Source organism: Gadus morhua, chromosome 13 (genome assembly GCF_902167405.1).
Source record: "Gadus morhua chromosome 13, gadMor3.0, whole genome shotgun sequence".
NCBI lineage: Eukaryota > Metazoa > Chordata > Actinopteri > Gadiformes > Gadidae > Gadus > Gadus morhua.
The window spans coordinates 7,334,731-7,354,575 of NC_044060.1; the positions used below are offsets into that span (position 1 = coordinate 7,334,731).

The following is a 19,845-nucleotide window of genomic DNA, read 5'->3' on the forward strand; positions in this document are numbered from 1 at the left end:
ATCAGTGTGGTTGACAACCTTTCATTATGATTAACTAGTGCTGCAGATATTGCTAAGATAAAGAAGCACAGCTCTCCTTGAAACATTCAAATGCCCAACTTATAACACTTTTATGTCACTTGCATCACCTTGTGAATAGCAAGGCTATTGTTGATTGTCACTATATATCATATTTTCCACACTCTTTGGATGTAATCTTGATGTTTCCATGGCTTCCTACAGCATCTCTAGAGATGTTCAATATGTGTCCTTAAAGAGTCGCAAGGGCAAATCGAAAAATATACAGCCTGCAAACACATCTCTGCCTCTCTCTCTCTGAAACACACACATTTAAACTCAGGTCTCACAGACACACACATGTACGCAAGCAGGCACACACACACACACACACAGACACTAAACTGATGGACAACCAGCCCCTTTGCTCACTGTTGGCAGGCGGATTAGCAGACAGAAGATGAAAGCTGAAATATTTGTACACACCCTGTTGCACCACGATAACAGAGCCTGTAACGACATGCTAATGTGAACTCCCAGGCTAAGCGGCACGATTATACAGAGCGAGAAAGGAAACAGCAATCAGTAGCAGCAGGACATTCAGAAGGTCCTTCAAATCAAGAAGACGGTCTAGAAGATACGCCACGGTGGAGAGCAGGCAGATCGATGACACCGCAAACCTAACCACAAACCAACCACCAACCAAACCGGAAACCGACCACAAACCAAACCATTAACCAACCGCAAACCATACCATTAACCAAACCATAAACCAAACCATAAACCAACTGACAAACAAAACCATTAACCAACCGTAAACCAACAAAACCAAACCATTAACCAACCGCAAACCAAACCACAAACCAAACCATAAACCGACCACTAACCAAGCCATTAACCAAACCATAAACCGACCACTAACCAAGCCATTAACCAAACCACAAACCGACCACTAACCAAGCAATTAACCAAACCACAAACCAACCACTAACCAAACCATATACCAACAGCAAACCAACCGCAAACCAAACCACAAACCAAATCCCAGAAAGCCAGAGAGGACTTTTCTTAAAAAGCCATATAGGAAATAAATGATACTTTAAGGAATGTTTCTAATTGGGGAATGTCCTCTGGGGAGGAAGGGAAATCTGCAAGCATCGGCGCTCCTGAAGGCTGACAGACTGGGGAGCGTACTGCAGAGACTCTGGGAAGAGGCTTTGCACGCCTGGAGTTCATCCCTGTGATGCAATTCCTACTGCAATTCCTCAGATTCTACTACTGGGCTCCAGGGTGTGATGTTTAAAGTGCCTCGATTTCACCACCTGGTCTGATGTTGATGAACCATTTCAAAATCGACCCGTTTCTGAGTTTCCACTCGGGTGTATGATCGATAGATCTATCGACCAGCTGACCCAGTGGACTTTAGTGACAGGTATATTCATCAAATAGATGATGGACCGAAGATCACCAGGGTTGATTTGTTAATCGCTTATAATGGCGAATCAACAGCCCACCCAGTGGTAGCACGGGGCTCCTTAAACCCAAGAAGGAAACTTTGTTAAGTATCACACTTATGTCTAGAAAGAAAGTGAAGCCCATGGTCGCACCATTCTCACGATTACTAATATTACACAGGATTACATTATTCTGACAATCACCTTTCGAAATCTGCTGCACTCATTCCTCAGCATGCCTCAACGTCAGAAAGGCCAGGGGGTAGTTATGTAACCGTGCTGGTCCATGTCTCTCAATGTCCTTGACTGACTCGCCTAATCAGTGCCGGCGAGGGGCCCTAACATTTAAAACATAAGCAGGTCATGCCACTTAAGCTGTCCCATTCTTTTTTACTTCCCTCTTATTCAATAAGGAAAGATTATATGTTCCCTCAGTTGCACATGCACTGAGTATTAAGTATGTACCCTGTAAGCACGCGGACTACTAGACCGCATCGGACATAAGCCACACTTGCTAACACCTAAGGCTTGACAAAAACAATCCTGTATAAAGACTGCAGTAACAAACGCCCAATTTATAGTACATCAGTTCATATCCGAAGGCCTTCACGTGTGGCTGAAGGTTGAAAAGACTCACAAAGACACTCTCTTGATTTGAGCTTTATTCCAAGTGTTGTGCATTGAAAAGCTGCAGCATAACAAACAATTAGTCAGGGAAAAGCCTTTGAACTTTTTGAGATCTTAAGATTGATTAGAAGATTGGCAGGACAGAGTCATAGGAAAACACGCAGGGCTCCAGACTGAAATGTTTGCAATTATGGTACTACAACAACGCAGAAAATAATCCAACCAACCCTCCCACCCTCCCTTCTCACACACACACACACACACACACACACACACACACATACAAATACACACACACACACACACACACACACACACACACACACACATGTGTTGAACTCGGCCTGAATGTCCGTGTGCGTCCCCGCTCCGGGAGGGCCAGCAAGGTGAAAACAAGGTGCCGGTGTTTTGGTAAGACCTCAGTCATGTACGCTATGTGCTGACGCTGGGCCAAAAAGCTGCTCCCACCGGTGATGGTTGTGAGGCCTTGGAACAAGGCAGAGGGGAGTTGGGGGGGGGGGGGATGGTGGTTCAAGTCCCATGTTTTCCCCAGGCTACCACTGCTTCTTTACAGCCCACATGGAACTCATTCAGCGCCTGACACCTCTTACTGAAGCCATGTGTGCAGAGGAGAAGGACACTAATACGAAAGCTCAGGATTCCAACGCTGACTCCGAGATGTAAATATGCCGGTGATGGCCCAGCCCCAAAAAAAGTAGGCGATCTGTTTTTTATTTGAAAAAGGCTTCATCGGCTAGCGAGCACTCCAGATGGTTTGGTTGGAAAATGTGCGGAATAAGAGTGAAGCAGGGAAAACGAGGAAATATGTTTTTGTCACTTAATACGACTCTCCCGTGGCTAGCGCATTGGCTCCCCGAGCTAACACGCTACCTGTGTAGCCATAAATCCTAGCAGCGTGCGTAGCGAACCAAGTTTGATTGCAACCTTCGCTACATGTTGTTGACACTACTTTAACTCAATTCCTTTCCTGTCTTTCTACCTTTTTGCTCAAAAGGCAAATCTACATGCAACAAAAATGCTACACCCCTCAGAAAAATGCTACACTCCTCTGTGTATCAAAGCCTAAATGCTAAACTGCCAAGCACAATCCACCAAGTTCTACGCCAATGCACCTTAATTGTTATTCCGATGCTTACTTTTAGCATCAGAAGTTGGAAAAAATCCAAGGTTCATAGAAAGTGAAAATCCAGCCGCCATGTTTTTCTCTCCCGTTTTCTCTCCACTTCGACAATGCACCAGCTGATTTCACTCTGGGTGATTTTCCCTCCAGCTGCACCTCTCACTGGTGCTAATTAGCACATCCAGATGGTGGTCTCAGAACAGGGGGAGACGTTGACTTTGTGAACTCTTAACGTTTCGGTAAACTTGATGCGATGAATGTGGGCACCAGTGTTGCCAATTTGGCGACTTTGTCATTCGATTTGTTGACTTTTAACCATCTCCGGCGACTTAAAACGTGTCTGGCAAATCTGGTGACTTTTTCGTGTGTCTGGCTACCTTCTTGAAGAGCCGGATGACGTCCTCGCTGATCTGGGCCAGGCGGACGATGACGTTGTTGGTGTAGATGTCGTTGAGGGTGGCGTGGTCACGGCTCTCACGTCGTGTCTGGTTCAAGACCAGGTACCAGCAGTTCACCGACGACAGCAGGTTGCTGGTCCTTCCTGGGTGAGGAGAAGGGGAAAGGGTCCAACACAAGACAAGGAAAAACAAAAAATCGAAGGCTGAGTAAAAAGAGGAAATGAAACGTGCTTGTGATGAGATTCCTTTCGTCGTTCTGGGGCTTTTAATGTTTGGCTCTCATCTATAATCCATGGCTGCTTCTCTGCATGTTTTGCTGTTTAAAAACCGTTCATTTTGGGTGCAGCTACGAACGTGTTGCCTGCATGGAGTAGGACAACCCAGAGATAAGCTACGTTTGGCACTCTGTGTCGAGATTCCAAGCGTCGGCCTGATAAGTCGGCACTTACGACACATAACACCACATATAACACCTATACACACACGCACACACACCTTGAACCGACGTCAGTGGGAACAGCATCTCAACATGAAGCTGTGAGCTGTGAGGGTGATTCAGGACGGGAGGCATAATGAAGGAGAGAAACATCGAGAAAGAAAAAAAAGGGAAAAGAGAGCGAGAGATAAAGACAGAGAGAGTCGAATGGGGGGGCTTGGGATGAGCAGCAACATCAAAGAACATCCCTTCAGAGGGTCTGCGGAACACTAATCTCATCTAATGAAGTTGATATCTGGCTGCTCCACAGTGTGTGTGTGGTGCTCTCTCTCTCTCTCTCTCTCTCTCTCTCTCTCTCTCTCTCTCTCTCTCTCTCTCTCTCTCTCTCTCTCTCTCTCTCTCTCTCTCTCTCTCTCTCTCTCTCTCTCTCTCTCTCTCTCTCTCTCTCTCTCTCTCATGCCACAGCTCTGCTGGGAAGCTAGGGCTCTTCCCCTCCCTCCCCTCACCGGCTTCACGGTCACCAACGCGGGGATTGGGGTGAGGGATGGACTGGTTTCACAACCTTCGTGTCTGTCTATTTATTGCGCTAATGCCCTGTCTGGCCATTGTAACAGCCTCTTAAAGCTGTCCAGAGGTGTGTGGACGGCAAATTACTTTGGTAAGGGAAGATACGTCACTGCAGTTTAAGAGGAAACCATTAAAGCCACTCATTAAACCATAACCAAGATCTATTAGCAGCAGCTCCACTCTCTGTATTAATAGAATGATTAAATCCAACATTAATTTGCTCTTACCACTCCTGGCACAACAACCACAGCAAAGCAGCAGTGGACTTAGGATCTCTCTCCCTCTCTCCCTCTCTCCCCCTCTCCCCCTCTCCCTCTCTCCCCCCCTCTCTCTCTCTCTCTCTCTCTCTCTCTCTCTCTCTCTCTCTCTCTCTCTCTCTCTCTCTCTCTCTCTCCTCTCTCTCTCTCTCTCTCTCTCTCTCTCTCTCTCTCTCTCTCTCTCTCTCCCTCCCTCTCTCTTGCTCCCACCCTTCTTTTCCCTCTCTCTGTCTCTCTCCCTCTCCCTCTCCCCTCTCTGTCTCTCCCTCTCCCCTCTCTGTCTCACTTTCTCTCCCCTCCATGTCCTCTCTCCCTCTCCCAGGGGTGGCCTACTTCTGTTCTAACTCTGTCTTAACAGGCCTCATGGAGCACCCGTTCTGTGCTTCACTGACCTATCCTCCCTATTGGAGACCACAGCTCCTTGGAGTCTACTTGCCATTTATGGATGAGAGACCCAGGGAACAAGCACTAACTGCTAAACCTTGGCTAATCCCCAGCATGTGGCTGGACAAGGCAGAGGCTCTACTCTGGAGCAACATTCCCTCCATCACGCAGTCACACCTCGGATCTCACTCCTCCTCCTCCTCCTCCTCCTCCTCCTCCTCCTCCTCCTCCTGGTCTAACATGGCGCCTGATAACACCTGAATCCATGATCATAAAACCATCCCAATGTCGTTTGGTCTGCTGGAGGTGGTGAAACGGTACCAGGCGTTCTGCCGGAGGCGTGGTGAAACGGTACCAGGGGTTCTGCCGGAGCGTGGTGATGCTGAGGACGGTCAGAGAGCGGCGCTGCACGCAGAGCGCTGGATTATGACGAAGATGCAGGATTTCAATCCCGACCCCATCGGTGTGACAAGCAACTGCAGGGATAGCATGCCGTGTGCATCCCGACTGGATTCGTAAACATGTAACACGATTTAAAAAAAATCCAGACAAAATTATGTTGATAGGCGAATACTGCCTAATTAATTAGACAGTATTATTTAGCATGAGTCATTCGTTAACATTTCAGTGCATACTGATTGCAGCAGAGAGTGTGGAAGGGGTTAAACGCTATTTGCCAGAGTGAGACAACCCCCCCGCCACTGGCAGCCTTATCCCCCCAGCCTCCGGACACTGAGCAGCTGGTAATTAGCTCTGCGTACAGGGAGCGTCTCTGGGAGTCTAAGCTAGGGCTAATATTCTACTCTAAAGCTTCCAGTCCGTTTTGGCTAACTTCCTGTATGCGTTTACAGTGAGGCCTCCCCTTCCTCCTCCCCCAGGTCCCCATAAATGGGCGGGTCTTGCAGGACTCTTGTCTTTTCATCCTGGCAGCTTTCTCTTCTGCAGAACTTTTCTTTGCTTGGCTTGTTTTGGGTGGTGTAGGTCGTTCCTGGGGGCACGGTAATCAGTCGCTTCACCTGTAATCTTGATAAGGACCCCCTCTTTGTGGAATTCTGTCTCGTGATTGGAGAGTGTGGGAGCGGTATCCCAGAATCTTGATTCTGTGTTTACTGCAGAGCGAAGGGACTTCGAGACCCGTGTTACCGTCCAAACAATCTATTTCAGGGATGGCTGTCAGAATGTAGAGAATAAATATTGTTTACAGTGCCGATAAGTCTTAGTTTGTTTGGAAAGAGGCGTGGCCACCTCCTAGTCTATAGTTGTACATATATATCGGTCTGTCTGTCTGAATATATATATATATATTATATACACATACACACACAGAACAGTAAAGGCGCCTTGCCTCGCTATACAGTACGTCTCCAGAGTGCAGGGCTGATGGCCAGTGAGTCAGTGGAGCTTCGAAATGGCTGTTTGTGTTTTCCTCGCGCCCTCTGCATGCAGGCTATCGTTAACATGCAGGGGACGAGCTATAAGCCACGAGCCTCCAGAGAGCTGGGTGAGGGGTGAGCTGGGGGGAGGAAGAGGGGGTGGGGGGGGGGGGGGGGGAGAAGGGGAGAAAGGAGAAACGGGAGAGGATAAAGCGATGGAAAAGGCAGAGACGAGGGCACAGTCGGTTTCCCTGTTTTTTCGGAGCATTATTACATTTTATTATTTGCTATATCAAATACACCGCCACGTATAAACGTGCATATGAGATTTTTCGCAAGAAAGAAATAAAGAAAGAGAAAAGCTGCCAAGGCAAACAAAGATAATGGCTTCTCAAACCCAAGAGATGTTGACGCTAAACATTCTCCTAAACTGTTTTAAGAGGAATCATCGCCTTCATAATCGCATTCTAGTTGTTTCAGAAGGAGGCCTACAAGGACGCGAGAGTAAACAGAACATCAGATGTAACCATTATTTGGAGGCCCTCAGCAAGGCTAAATGTTATTTGCAGAGGTGCTTTGGTTGGGTCGCGGTTGTGTTTAATGCCACCGTCGGAGTCTGAATGTGAATCGGAGACGGCATTTGAAGGAAGACGAAGGAGGGGAGAGTGAATACATCAGAGCAGACCGGGGGCCGAGGGGAGGGGCCGTAATCCCCCAGCACGCGGCCCGCTGGCCGCTGCTTATCAACGCCACAGCCAAAGAAAGGGCAGAGGAACTCCAAACGCTGAATCAAAAGGCTGAGGGCACACCGGGGACACAGGGACACCGCCTCGGCCTCCAGCATTGGCTGTTTTAATGCGTTTCCCAAAGCTTAAAAGCAAAGCTTCAAATACGCTCCACTGCGGGCCGTTGGAAACAAAGAGAAAAATGAAAGTTTTGGTGAAAAGGTTGCGTCGCTTAAAGGAAAAAGCGGCATATGGGACCACAAATCTAAACTACAGGCGGGCGGCTGGTGTGCGCTGCTAAGCCTAAATGAGTTGAAATTCTGTCAGAGAAGGCAAAGCTACAGTAATTACTGTGCGCTGACATATTTGGAATAGAAACATTGTGCGAGGTTCAATGTAGAGCGTCTCAAAACATCGGAAACGGGAAGAAAGAAAGGCAGAACATGAATTCATGGGATAGATGATAGTGTTCTGTGTTAGCGTTCATCCCACTTTCCCCGAAGAGACGCGTATGTGAACACAGAACAAAAACAGCTGTATAACAGCAACAAATACACAGGAACAAACACCCACACACACAAAGCAACGAGAAACACACACAAACACACACATAAACACACAAACACACACACACAGGGTTAACCTGAACCTCATGCTCTGCTCTTAAGTATTCCAGACAGGCAATATTTTCTATCAATATTACATGAGCTGTGTCTTAATGCTTTCGACCATGATAAGGCATATCATTTGACAGTAACACAATAACTACTAACTGCATCAATGGATATAATGAATCCGTCTCTTACAAAGCCTCAAATGCCTCATCAGTAATGAACAGCGGTAGGCGATAAACACATTAAGAAAGGAAAAGGCCATCTGTGTCTGGTGTTACCTTGACGATGATCACGTCTACGTTTACAGACAGGATCCAATGTTTGTGAGCTAGTTATCTGCAATATATGATGCAGATGTACATTTGTCCGAATACAACGTTTTTCAGACAAAATCTATTGTGATGAGATGAACAGTCTAACATATACACCAACGTAGTTTTTGCAATTTTAAAGGGAATGGAACCACTGATGATATATATATACTATGCCGTAAGACACACATCTCTATATTGGACTTTGGGGGGCTGTTCCGTTTACTTCAGCACTTTTCATCATTTGACAACAAGTTGGCTTTTAAACATCCCCTACCGATTCCATATTAATACTAACAGCTTGGCACATAATTTTGAGGTAGAACTGCTGGATTTTTCAACCTTGACTGATTTTCAGATCCTTTCAGGTCTAAGTGACTAGTAGCTGGTCGCTATCTCCCCAAAGGATTACTTTACAGCCCGACCCTGTGGCATAAGGTTAAAGTATTTTCAGTAAATGTTGCACGCATTTCAAAAACTGTTGTCTGCATTAGTGCATCAGGCCATAAATGATCTGGAAATATGGTCCACGATGAGAAACACAAGTTCTCCTTTAATGTAATAGAGTCTTGCCGCATTGTGGTGCTTATTAAAGGATGCCTAGTGATGAGAAGAGAGCCCAGTTATGATGTACAGCACACACTTAATCTACTCTACGATCTGCAGCATTCCACCTGCGAATCAGCAGTGTTTTGCCCAATTACCTGCCTGGTAATCATGATCATCACAAGCTGTTGTTTCATCACCACAGCGAGGAAGAACACAGGCAGAGACAGAGAGGAGGGTGCAGCGCATTCAACAAAAGCTTTCTTCCACCAAACAGAAGAAAACATCTATTATTATAATTCATGGGCAGGATTTAGGAGCGCAGATGACGCAAATAACTGGCTATGTTTACGAAACAATGACAGACCGTGCACGCACACACACACACACACACACACACACACACACACACACACACACACACACACACACACACACACACACACACACACACACACACACACACACACACACACACACACACACACACACACACAAACAGAAGAACACACACACACACAAACACATACACACACAAGAACACACACACACACACACACACACACACACACACACACACAGAAGAACACACACATACACGTAAGAACACACACACACACACACACAGAAGCACACACGCACGCAGCAGAACACACCTATACACACACACACAGAAGAACACACACACACACAGAGCCAAAACAATCCGACTGACTTGAACTGGTGGTGTTCTCGGGAGCTGCGGATCTTGGAGGAGAAGCGCTCAGCCAGCTTCTCCAGGCTGCGGGAGTACTCCAGCTGGATCTCGGCCTTGCGGCGGAAGAACTCCTGCAGGTCCTGCATCAGCTGGATGCGAGAGTCCGACTGCTGCTCCAGACATTTGAACTGCTCCACCAGCTGGTTCCGGATCTCTGAGGAAGGACACACACACACACACAGTTGGGTTATGATGCGTGCGTTGGTCACATCGTGGAGCACGGTGAGTGAGTGACCCGCGAGGATTCTGGGTATTGGAAATAAATGACATAACTGAAAGGGAAAGTTGTAATCAATATACCTGAATTCAACCTATACTATACTACTCAGGTTTTGTTTTGTTAAGGATAAAAAAAAGACCTACAGCGTTTCTCCATATGTTCCTGTTATTCCAGAAGTCTCATCTGACATTGTTGCTATTATATTGATGTATGACTTAAACTCTAGGTCAATACCGAATCACCGGCCCTTTCATTTCCCTCAGAACCATTACTGCTGGGAATGGTGCGATATTGATATGTGCTCAAGGGCCAGACTTCTGTTACTTGAAACCTTGTAAAAACAAATGTAGATTGTCTGGTCTCTTTCAACATGTGAAGCAAAAGCCCTTATGCAATACAAGCTCTAGTCCTTCCCCCAAGTTGATTCCCTCATCAGACTAGTACTTTGGATCAATCAAAACCACGTCACTTTCTACCAAAGACTGTAGTATATATGGACGAAGTGTCTGTGGGATCACCCATTGGTTTACGCTTGATGAAGCCATTGAGGGCGGAATTGAAATAGCAGCCTGCAGTAGTCTCTGGCCGCACCTCATTAATATTCAAGCCTTAATTAATTTTCAATGGAATAAAACTGTCCAACAGAACCACTCAAAATACATAACATAGATGTTTCTTTCTACCTGGTTAGTATGCAGCTCTGCCTGAAAAAAAGTTTTCTACTACTTATGATCAACCGTTTCTACATTGTGCCAATTTCTCTTCCCACCTCCTTGTAGGCCGAATGGAAATGGGGAACCACACTTTGCGACGGGATGAGGGGGGAACGTGACACTAAGAGGCTGTTTACAGATCCACAATGCCAATGGGGAACCAGACACCTGACTCCGCTTTGTGCAGTGGCGATGCAGACTGGTCCAGAAACAAAGAATGGCCTGTTTTGCAGAACAAAAACACAAAATCTGAGTCCGCTGCTTCAGTAGTACTGATCAAATAAAGCCGCTGCAAATGAACAAGTTAACCGTTGGCATCAAAGCCCTTCTTCCTCATGGGCATTCATTACGTAACAATGGGATGGAGCTTGTTATGTGCCATGTGTAACATGGTTTATTTTACATTAAACAAGTCATTTCCCCAATTTCTTTGTTTTCCCTTTAGGCAGAAGTATAAAGCAGAAGCACACACCCTTTGGAAAAAGCTTAACCTTGATCTGATCTCAATAAATACTTCTGCCAGAATCTAGGCTTCTGTATTGTTATTTCATGATCTCATCTGAGGACCCACCCATGGATCATCAAATTGTATAATCCCAACTTGAAAACAAAACACTGAAACACTGACGAGCTAACACTGTATATCGTAAACTCCTCCTGCAAATTGCGCAAAATGGTTTCCGTGCCAAACACAACTCATATAACAACAAATTCAGACATCTCAACGGGAGAAAAAGCACGACAGCGGTGGCTTAGAAGTCCTACACTTATCCGGGCCTACAAAGGTGACACTCCAGCCAGCTTACATCCACCAGTCGACTGCGTGCCACAACCACAGTAGCAAAACGGGCCTCGTTTCCATGCTGCACGCTGTGGCATTGGGTAAGCCGAGACCTTCCCATGGATCCGTCCAGGCCTCCTGAATCGTGTATTCAGGAGAAGCCGGTCGTTTGCATGGGCATGGAGACTGAAGCCCAGGGAAGCCTTTCGTTTCCCTGTGATGTGGTGCTGCACGGCCCCCCCGGCCTGTGGGCGGTTAACCCTCGTGTCCCAGCCCTGCCCTTCATGGTGGGGGCCTCCCTCGCTCTCGCTCTCCCGGGGTTTAAGTATACTTTATTTGGCGGGGAACTTGCGACCAGGGTCTCTTAACGTGGACGAGCCCATGGGGATATGCCACTTTGCTAAGGCACAACGTAGTAATTTGGGGCATTCCAGAAAGCTGTTGTTTTCTGGGAGGCATATGCCAAGTCTGGTGTTGTTGATGAGATGGGTCTCTTTTTGCTCTGGAATGAAGACCAACATCCCTGCAGAAGTGCATTAGACAGATTTGCGGAAAATAGGTCACATTTGTGAGAAGTCTCTCTCTCTCTCTTCTCTCTCTCCTCTCTCTCTCTCTCTCTCTTCCTTGCATGAAGCACTGAAACTCTATGAATTTGTAATATTTCACTTCCATGCTTTTGTTCGTCCTTGGGTCTAAATTTCTATTTATAATAGAATTACTATTTTCTGCCACCACAGGGTGTATCTTATGAATATTTAAGTTTGAAATGTTTTGATTTTAAAAGTCTGATGTAACACCTTTCATTATCATATGTATGATATACAAATCTATTACTTATGCAAGTTTATACAAATTTGTACATTTTAAATTGTGCATTTAATTTAGTATTAATAAGCAGATAGCACATATTAAACATATCATCATCATGATAATGAAGCATCCTTAACAACCCTAGAAGGTATGATGAGGAGTAATTAGAATAAAGGACTGGGGCCAGCAGATATGTGAGCCTTAAATCTACAGCTCATCGTATCTCATGTGGACACTGAAACAAACACCAGTAGTAGAACACTTCTGACTTTGGGCTAATAGTCATTGTATCCGATGCTGACCAAGCCTCAACTTGTATTTTCTGCAGTGTATTTACTTCATCTGCAGTGTACTTCAAGATTTAGCCTGACATGCCCAATTAGCTGATGAACACTAATGGATACGTTCCAGAAAGGAGGACATTCAGTTTGACCGTTCGCTCTCAGTCTGAGCAGCTTCATCTGGCGACCAGGATGCTTTTAGGTATACGAGGCGTGTACAATACGAACCTGTACACGCCCTGACAATAAGATGGAAGAAATGTTCATTAGTCAGTAAGCAATGAAATCGTGTTGTGTGCTCATGAAGGCAAGTCTAGACACTAGGGGCTTATGGGTGTGGAATGTCGATATAGGACTGCTGCTCTGAGACGTTGCAGGTAATTCAGGTGAAAGGAGGTCAAGGCAATGTCTGACTCATTCATAAGGAAGAATGTGAGCCATCCGTATTCAGTCAGAGTAGATCCATTGTTACTCAGGCAGAGTAGAGCTATGGTTACTTAGTCAGAGTAGAGCTATCGTTACTCATTCAGAGTAGAGCCATAGTTACTCAGCCAGAGTAGAGCTATAGTTACTCAGTCAGAGTAGAGCTATAGCTACTCAGTCAGAGTAGAGCTATTGATACTCAGTCAGAATAGAGCTATAGTTACTCAGTCAGAATAGAGCTATCGTTACTCAATCGGAGTAAATCACTCTTTACAATCAGTCAGACCAGGGTCAGGGGAATAACCAACCTGCTGACTGAATAGACGGTAGGCAGGTGAGGTTAAAAGGACAATGATCCAAAATGAACGTTTTTTTCGTTGACTGAACATTTTGTTCAAATATCAAGCTGCGTTTGTGTTTCTGTATGTGTGCGTGTATTCTGGAAGGCATAAGCCACCCTGAAAATACTATCCCCAGGCCACACCTATTTCAAAATGATGACTCATATGCATGCGCACAAACAAACACACACATCAGGGCCAGGCAAATCGCCCCAAGGCAAGACTTTATTCCTTATAACGGTCTACTTGAGTGCCCACACTTTTCAAACTGTCAATCATAGTCAGACAATCGCAAACCTTTCGCCAAGCCTAATTCCCCCTCCGTCCCTCCGCACAGAGTCTTCCGGAAGATAAGTGGATGGACTAATCCCACCCTGCTCTCGCCTGCTGTTAATCCCCTCAAGATGATCAATACCATGTAGGGATCACAGAGACAGCGCCTGCACTGATCCATTAGCACTTTCAGCACACATTTTAGTCTCCATCAAATCCCACTTGTTCTTTGTTTTCTCCGCGATGCACACATCGTCGCGTCCAATGCAGCAAACATTTAGGGGGTAAACAAACAAGCCGGGAGTATCAATTTAACAGTAGGCCGCTCATGGCCGCCCCTAGCAGGCTGGCAGCTGTCAGCGGACGCCTCGTCACTTTCCAATGGCGGACCACCGCCTTCCAATCGAGGGGGGTGCAACTAAGATGGTGTCAAAATAAAAGAACACCTCCTCCACCTAGTTCAGGTACAAATGTTGCGTCATTTGTCATTTTCTCAAATTGAAGTTGACGCTTGGTAATGTCAAGGTAAAGTTCAAGGTAAAGCTGAGCGGGCGACACGCCGTACGCTGGCTGAACCGCGATAAACGCTGTAGCGCGGTCAGCGGATTGAGGAAGCGAGCGATCGTCAGGTCAAATGATGACGCATCAGGTACCCACACAGGTCTGACAGTGCGAAGGATTGCAGCGGGATTTGCAAAGAACCCAAGAACACACAGACACAAGGTAATACCACTCGGCTTCACTTTAAACGTCGATTCAGTCTTTTGTAGAAAAAAACAAAAGAATCCACTCTTTCTGAGAGGAACTGAAGAGGCGGCGTGCACAACACACATCACCCCCGTCAGAGCCCTGTCTCCCACATTGATTTTCACCTCAGTCCCGGTGCCATCATCATCATCTTGTCAACCAGATGTTATATGACTCTTGTGCTTCGGGGAGGCCAAGGCCCCTGCTATAGCAGGCTGGAAGCCGCTAGCCCCTGAAACACGCCCCGGCTCACCGCCTGGCTGTCCATCATGTGCTGTATCCAGGCAATCGCTCTCCGTCGTGCCTGCCGCCGCCGCCGCCGCCGCCGCCACCGGCAGCCTCCAGTGCTGTTGTCACCATGGCAACATGGGCGTGCACCGGTCCCCGAAGGACCGGCTCATTGGAGGGGAGCTGGAGGGGCTGTGGAGCACGGTGGAGGTGACGACGGTGTGTGTGTGTGTGTGTATAGGGCGGGGAAGGCTGTGTGTCTCAGCGTCGTGCCGGTAAAGGTAAAACCGAGGGAGGATGTGTCATCAGAGAGAATGATGGTTGGGGGGAGGGCTGCTGTTACCGCTGGCACATTCATCAGCTGCACATCATCGAGAGATTGATGGCGTTGTTGTGGGGTGGCAGAGTTTTATGAAGACACAGAGCCCCGGGAAGAAGAAACAATCTGCAATGTTTCACACCCAATCTAAATGAAGGCCATTCTCTGCATTTATGGATAAACTGGGAGGATTCACAGAATATCGGGAATGACAAAGTGATTTGGTTTTCCAGTAAACATCTATCCGAATGGGAGTACTAAAGCAGGAACGACTCCAGTAACAGGCCTCCTGCCATAACCGTGTCTAGGTCGGTGTTTGGAGTTGGAACATCTTAAAATAATTTAACAGTTGCGTTGGAGCAAAGTGGAGTCTGCCTCTTTTCATAGTGTTACAACTGCCAAGATATAAACAGACGTCATGAAGAGAGCCTGTAAACTGTGTCTCTTAACTGGAGCTGAAATCGGAGGACTAAGCCAGAGGAAAACTTGACATCATTAGTGTCCGTCTATATTTGTTTTGGGAAGGCCACTACAGAGTTGACGGCCTATCAACAATTAATTACAGATGATGTTTACCAAAGATTCCTTTGGGAGGATTGGGGTTGCCAGAGAAATCAAGTACTAACTAATTATATTTGAATTCTATCTTAACGCAATTATAATAAAAGGTTATTCTTGACTGATTTCATTTCATGATGATAATCATAAAAAGTTCAACTTAGGAGACAATAAAGATGTATCTTATTCATACTCATACCACTCATAGCATGTTTCACCTAGAATACAATAAACCTAATCTTCAACAGAATAATCATGAGCTTAAAACTAAAACCTAGCCTAATCACGTCAGCAGACTGTCGCCATAATGCACGCATCTGTCTGGTTTTAGTTAGCCTGCAGCAGCTAAACATAGAAACCCTCTCCCATTATTCTCCTGCTTGTTTAATCAAGCTGGAAAAGCCATTCAAAGTCTATTTGCGGCAATGAACCAGATCACCAATCACATCCACTCGCATGTCCTCACATCTGAAAGCACCAAAGGACAAATCAGCAGTTCCCCGGGTCCCTTTTCTCCATTTTAATGTTATAACGAGTTCATGTTTATCGATGAATTAACAATGACAACAGCGTGATCAAAACACATTGTGGAAAACCTTGCTGCTGAACATTGCATTGTATTCTTCAAATCCATGCACCGATTCCTTGTTAGAAGAGGCAGGTTTTGTTTTCGCTCTCCGTTTCCCCTCATTACCAAAAAAATATTGTTTAAATTCACACTTCAAATAAACCATGATGAAAGAATGACACAGAACACCTCCTCCCACCAGACACAAACATGAAGACATGAAACCCAGAGGTGTAAAAACTGGTCTTTCACATGAGATCAGTGCGATCACAAGTGTGCATACGCCGGTGTGTGCATGTCTGTGTGGGTGTTTGTGTGTTGGTCGCCATGGGGGCTGCATACTGAAATGTATTCAAGCTGTCCTTTCAGCACGGATAATCAGTGACACATCTTGTTTTTCGCTCGCTATAACTTTCTAGGTGTTTGTGATTATATACTGCCGGTAAATATGTCAAATCTAACCTTTGTGTGGAGGGCTTGTCTGATTGTTTCATGTTTAGAGCGATGTTTCTTATTTGTTACTTTCAATAAGAACTACGTACCCAACCACCAGCCTGGCAATGGTTTAATGACAAACACCTCTCTGAATAATAATCACCAGCATTAACCTCTTTGATGAGATTAGCTGTTTGTGGCCCGCAGTGGAGACAATTAGAGCGAGTATATCCTGTGGCGTCGCGCGACCATCTCCAATGGCCACTCATGTCTACTTCTGTGCGCATGTGCACTTGTGTGTTGTGTGTGTGTTTGTGTGTGGGTGACGGGTGTGTGTCTGTGGGATAAGCAAACGTTTTTATACTTTGAACTCCCATGCGCCAAATGTTTGTAAAACGCCTTTGATTTTCTTATTATTAATCCTTATGTGTGTGTGTGTGTGTGTGTGTGTGTGCATCCTAACTCCCTGTACAATGAGCAAATTCGTCTGAATTCAACACCAAGTATATTGCGATTAGTTATAGACTGATGATAACACCTACCAATAGCTTCACCTTAGATCAGGTCATGTGTTTATGAAAGTAGGGGTTAATGTTTGAACAGGAAAAGCCAGAATGCCACCTACAAAAACCACAAAGAGGTCCTCACTACGCCCACCCCTCGAGTCATCTCTCTCAGGTCTCAGGTCTCCACAGACATATTATAAAGACAGAGAGCAACACGCTGGCCATACAGCCTGCAGGGACATGGACTGTTCTTCAGAGGCCTAAACTGGTGTAAAGAACACAAACTATGGTTATTGGGCACATTCAGCTGTATTAAAGAAAAATAATCCGAATATATATTTCTAAACAGAAGTTATGAGTTTACTTTTTCATAGCAAGACAGGATTAAGGCTATACGGTTATGATATTCTTTGTTGTAGCAGCAGGTATGAAGTTAAATTCCAATGCCAGACCCTCCACCACGACAATTGGCTGCTTTCACCACTACATCCTGTTATACACACCAAGAGCCAAACCGACTCCAATCACAGGCTGATCACTTTGTGCAGACCGATCAATTAGGGTTCATGCATAATAAAGTGACCATTCAGCCTGGTCGGGCTGCAATCAATGAGAGAGTCATTTTTTTGTGTTAGCGCTCTCCTCTCCATGCACAAACACACACGCTCCCAAAAACACAATAACTCACGACGAGGCAGGTGCAGCTTCCCTCCCGAGTCCCATTCTGCCATCATCACTGGGGCTGAACTCACGACACTAGCCGTTGTTCACCGAGAGCACCCCCCCCACACACACACACACACACACACACACACACCCTTCCCCACCCTCCTCGCGCCCAGTCATCTCAGTTCCACGCCAGCCGGTCATCGCCGTGGCAGAGCAGAACCCTAAAGAAAAGACAAGTCACACACTGGTGACTGTTGTGGGGAGAGAGAGAGACAACGCAGGATCTCAACTCTGGCCACGGACGGACTGCGAGCGAGACAAACGGCCGTCCCCTTCTCCTTTTGTGCCCATTAAATGGCCCGTTGTATTGACAAGCCGCGGCGGCAGCAGCGTGTCACGCCACAGACTACAGACTGACCAGTGTGTCGCGGAGCGGTCCGTCGACGGGCACCGAGGAGGGCGGGGCATGTGGAGGGGGCTTAGCGTTAAGAGAGGCAGGGCTCCGGGGAGATCCCTCACACGTACGTACAGGCCGTGCCGGGGAGAGGAGAGGTGTCTCCGAGGTGGAGTCGATCAATGCTGGAACCCCATTCTGACCGTGCAGACGTGGGGTCCCCTGTGCCTCCCAGGTCTCCCACAGGGGTCTGGTACATGACTCATGGGCTGGAGAGGGGGAGGGGGGGGGGGGGGCTCTGGCAAAGCCACCGGAGCAGAACAGTCAGTGAGCTCACTCACCAAGAAGGGAAAGTGGTCCTAATAGAAGGGGAAACGGGGTGGTGGTGGTGGTGAGGCTTGGGGACGTGATGGAGGGTATGGGGGGCTGGTGGTGGTTATGGTGGGGGTTGGTGGGGCGGGTGGATCGCTTTGGCGATCGCTAAGTCGCCTTGGATAAAAGCGTCAGAAAATGCCCAAAATGTAAATGTCAATGGTGGTGGTGGTGGGGGTGGGGGTTTGGGTGGTGATATCAGTGGTGGGAATAATGGAGGGCGGTGGTGGTTATGGTGGGGTTTGGGTGGTGTTAGTAGTGATTGAGGTGCTGGTGGGGGTGGTGCTAGCGGAGGTGGGAATGGATGGAGTTAGTGGTAGTGGTGGTGGGAATGGGTGGAGTTGGCGGTGGTGGGGGTGGGAATGGGTGGAGTGGGTGGTAGCGGTGGTGGGAGTAAGGGGTGGTAGTATGAGTGGTGGTGGAGGTGGCGGTGGTGGGGCAGAGCTTTGATAGTGAACCCCAGCCCCACTTGGAGGAAGATCGGCTGCCCGGCTCTATGTCGTTCCCTTCCCTTGGTCAGAAGTCCGGCCCCCCCCAGACCCTCTCTCTGTCTCATTGCTAATTCACGTGGATGCTGGATGGCTGGCCCACATCGTGTCATGCGTCTAGCGTTGACCCTGACGACGGGTGCTGTCAGGGCGGCTACAGAGTGAGGCTGCGTTACATATCTTGTCCATCTCTCAATTGCTATTGCAGTCCTACGGAACCTATAATGGCCCATATTAGTAGGAGCAGGAACCAAAGAAGGGAAGCTTTAGTCTGGAAAACCCAACAACGTTGCGGGAGGCTGGATGCTGTAGGACAAATAACATTTTGTTCACTCTGTGATTATGCATTGCCAAAGAGGCGGCAATCCAATAACACTTCAATCCCCAAGTCAAGTCATGTCTGCTGACTTACAGATAATGACCCAAACCAAATAAAAGCCAATAAATCATAGCACTAATGCCAAATATGTTGTCTAACCAACCTGACCGTCATTTGAGTCATATCTTAAATCACACCAAGAGTAAATGTAGATTGAAGAAGCTAGGTAGCAGGAATTAGACATCTAGCAGATGATCCTTCCTCACCCTCTCCATCGCAACAACAAGGCCTGGTCCCTTCCTGGGATAGTAAGGCCAATGATGCTGAGTCCGACTCCAATCCAAATGGAATAGGGCCATGCATAATAGTATACGGATCTAACGCAGCCTTTCAGTGTTCCTATAGGAAAGGATTGTGTTCAGACCATGGCGAGAAGGACATTGAGGTGCAGGGCAGAGCTGGGTGGTGGGTTGTTCTGAAGGGAAAGGCACAGAGTGTGTCATCTGAAGATCATTTTTCGGAGACGGTTGTGTCTTTATCAATGACAATAGCCCCCATGTGCAGCCTGCATGTGGATTGCACTCATTTGTTAGAAGCCCCATCTCAGGATTTCGGGGGAAGATGAAAACAAACGTGCCTTGTCCGAGAGACCCCATGGACAGTCTCCGGGGGAACAATGGATTGTGGGGACAACAGAAGAGAAAAGAAAATGCATAACCCACCTTTGACTTGGGTCTCATAGTCAGCGATGATCTCCTTATCTTTCTTGAATTTCGTAGATGACATTTTCTTCTCGGGTGGAGGGAGAGACCC

The 19,845-nt window shown here is 46.9% G+C and overlaps 1 protein-coding gene across 3 annotated transcripts in view; it reads right to left on the reverse strand.

Annotated features, from left to right (window-relative positions):
• Nucleotides 1–19,845, reverse strand: part of srgap3 (SLIT-ROBO Rho GTPase activating protein 3) — a 52,318-nt gene that overhangs the window by 31,970 nt on the left and 503 nt on the right. For 2 of the 3 annotated variants that reach the window (XM_030374573.1, XM_030374574.1), the window contains exons 1-4: nucleotides 19,755–19,845; nucleotides 9,546–9,741; nucleotides 5,270–5,278; nucleotides 3,597–3,750 (exon numbers count right to left, since the gene is read on the reverse strand). The exon at nucleotides 19,755–19,845 is cut by the window's right edge. In XM_030374573.1, coding sequence (XP_030230433.1) covers nucleotides 3,597–3,750; nucleotides 5,270–5,278; nucleotides 9,546–9,741; nucleotides 19,755–19,818 — 423 coding nt within the window. In that variant the 5' untranslated portion in view covers nucleotides 19,819–19,845. Of the gene's footprint in view, nucleotides 1–3,596; nucleotides 3,761–5,269; nucleotides 5,279–9,545; nucleotides 9,742–19,754 lie in introns of those variants that run through there. The other variant, XM_030374572.1, reaches the window with a different exon arrangement.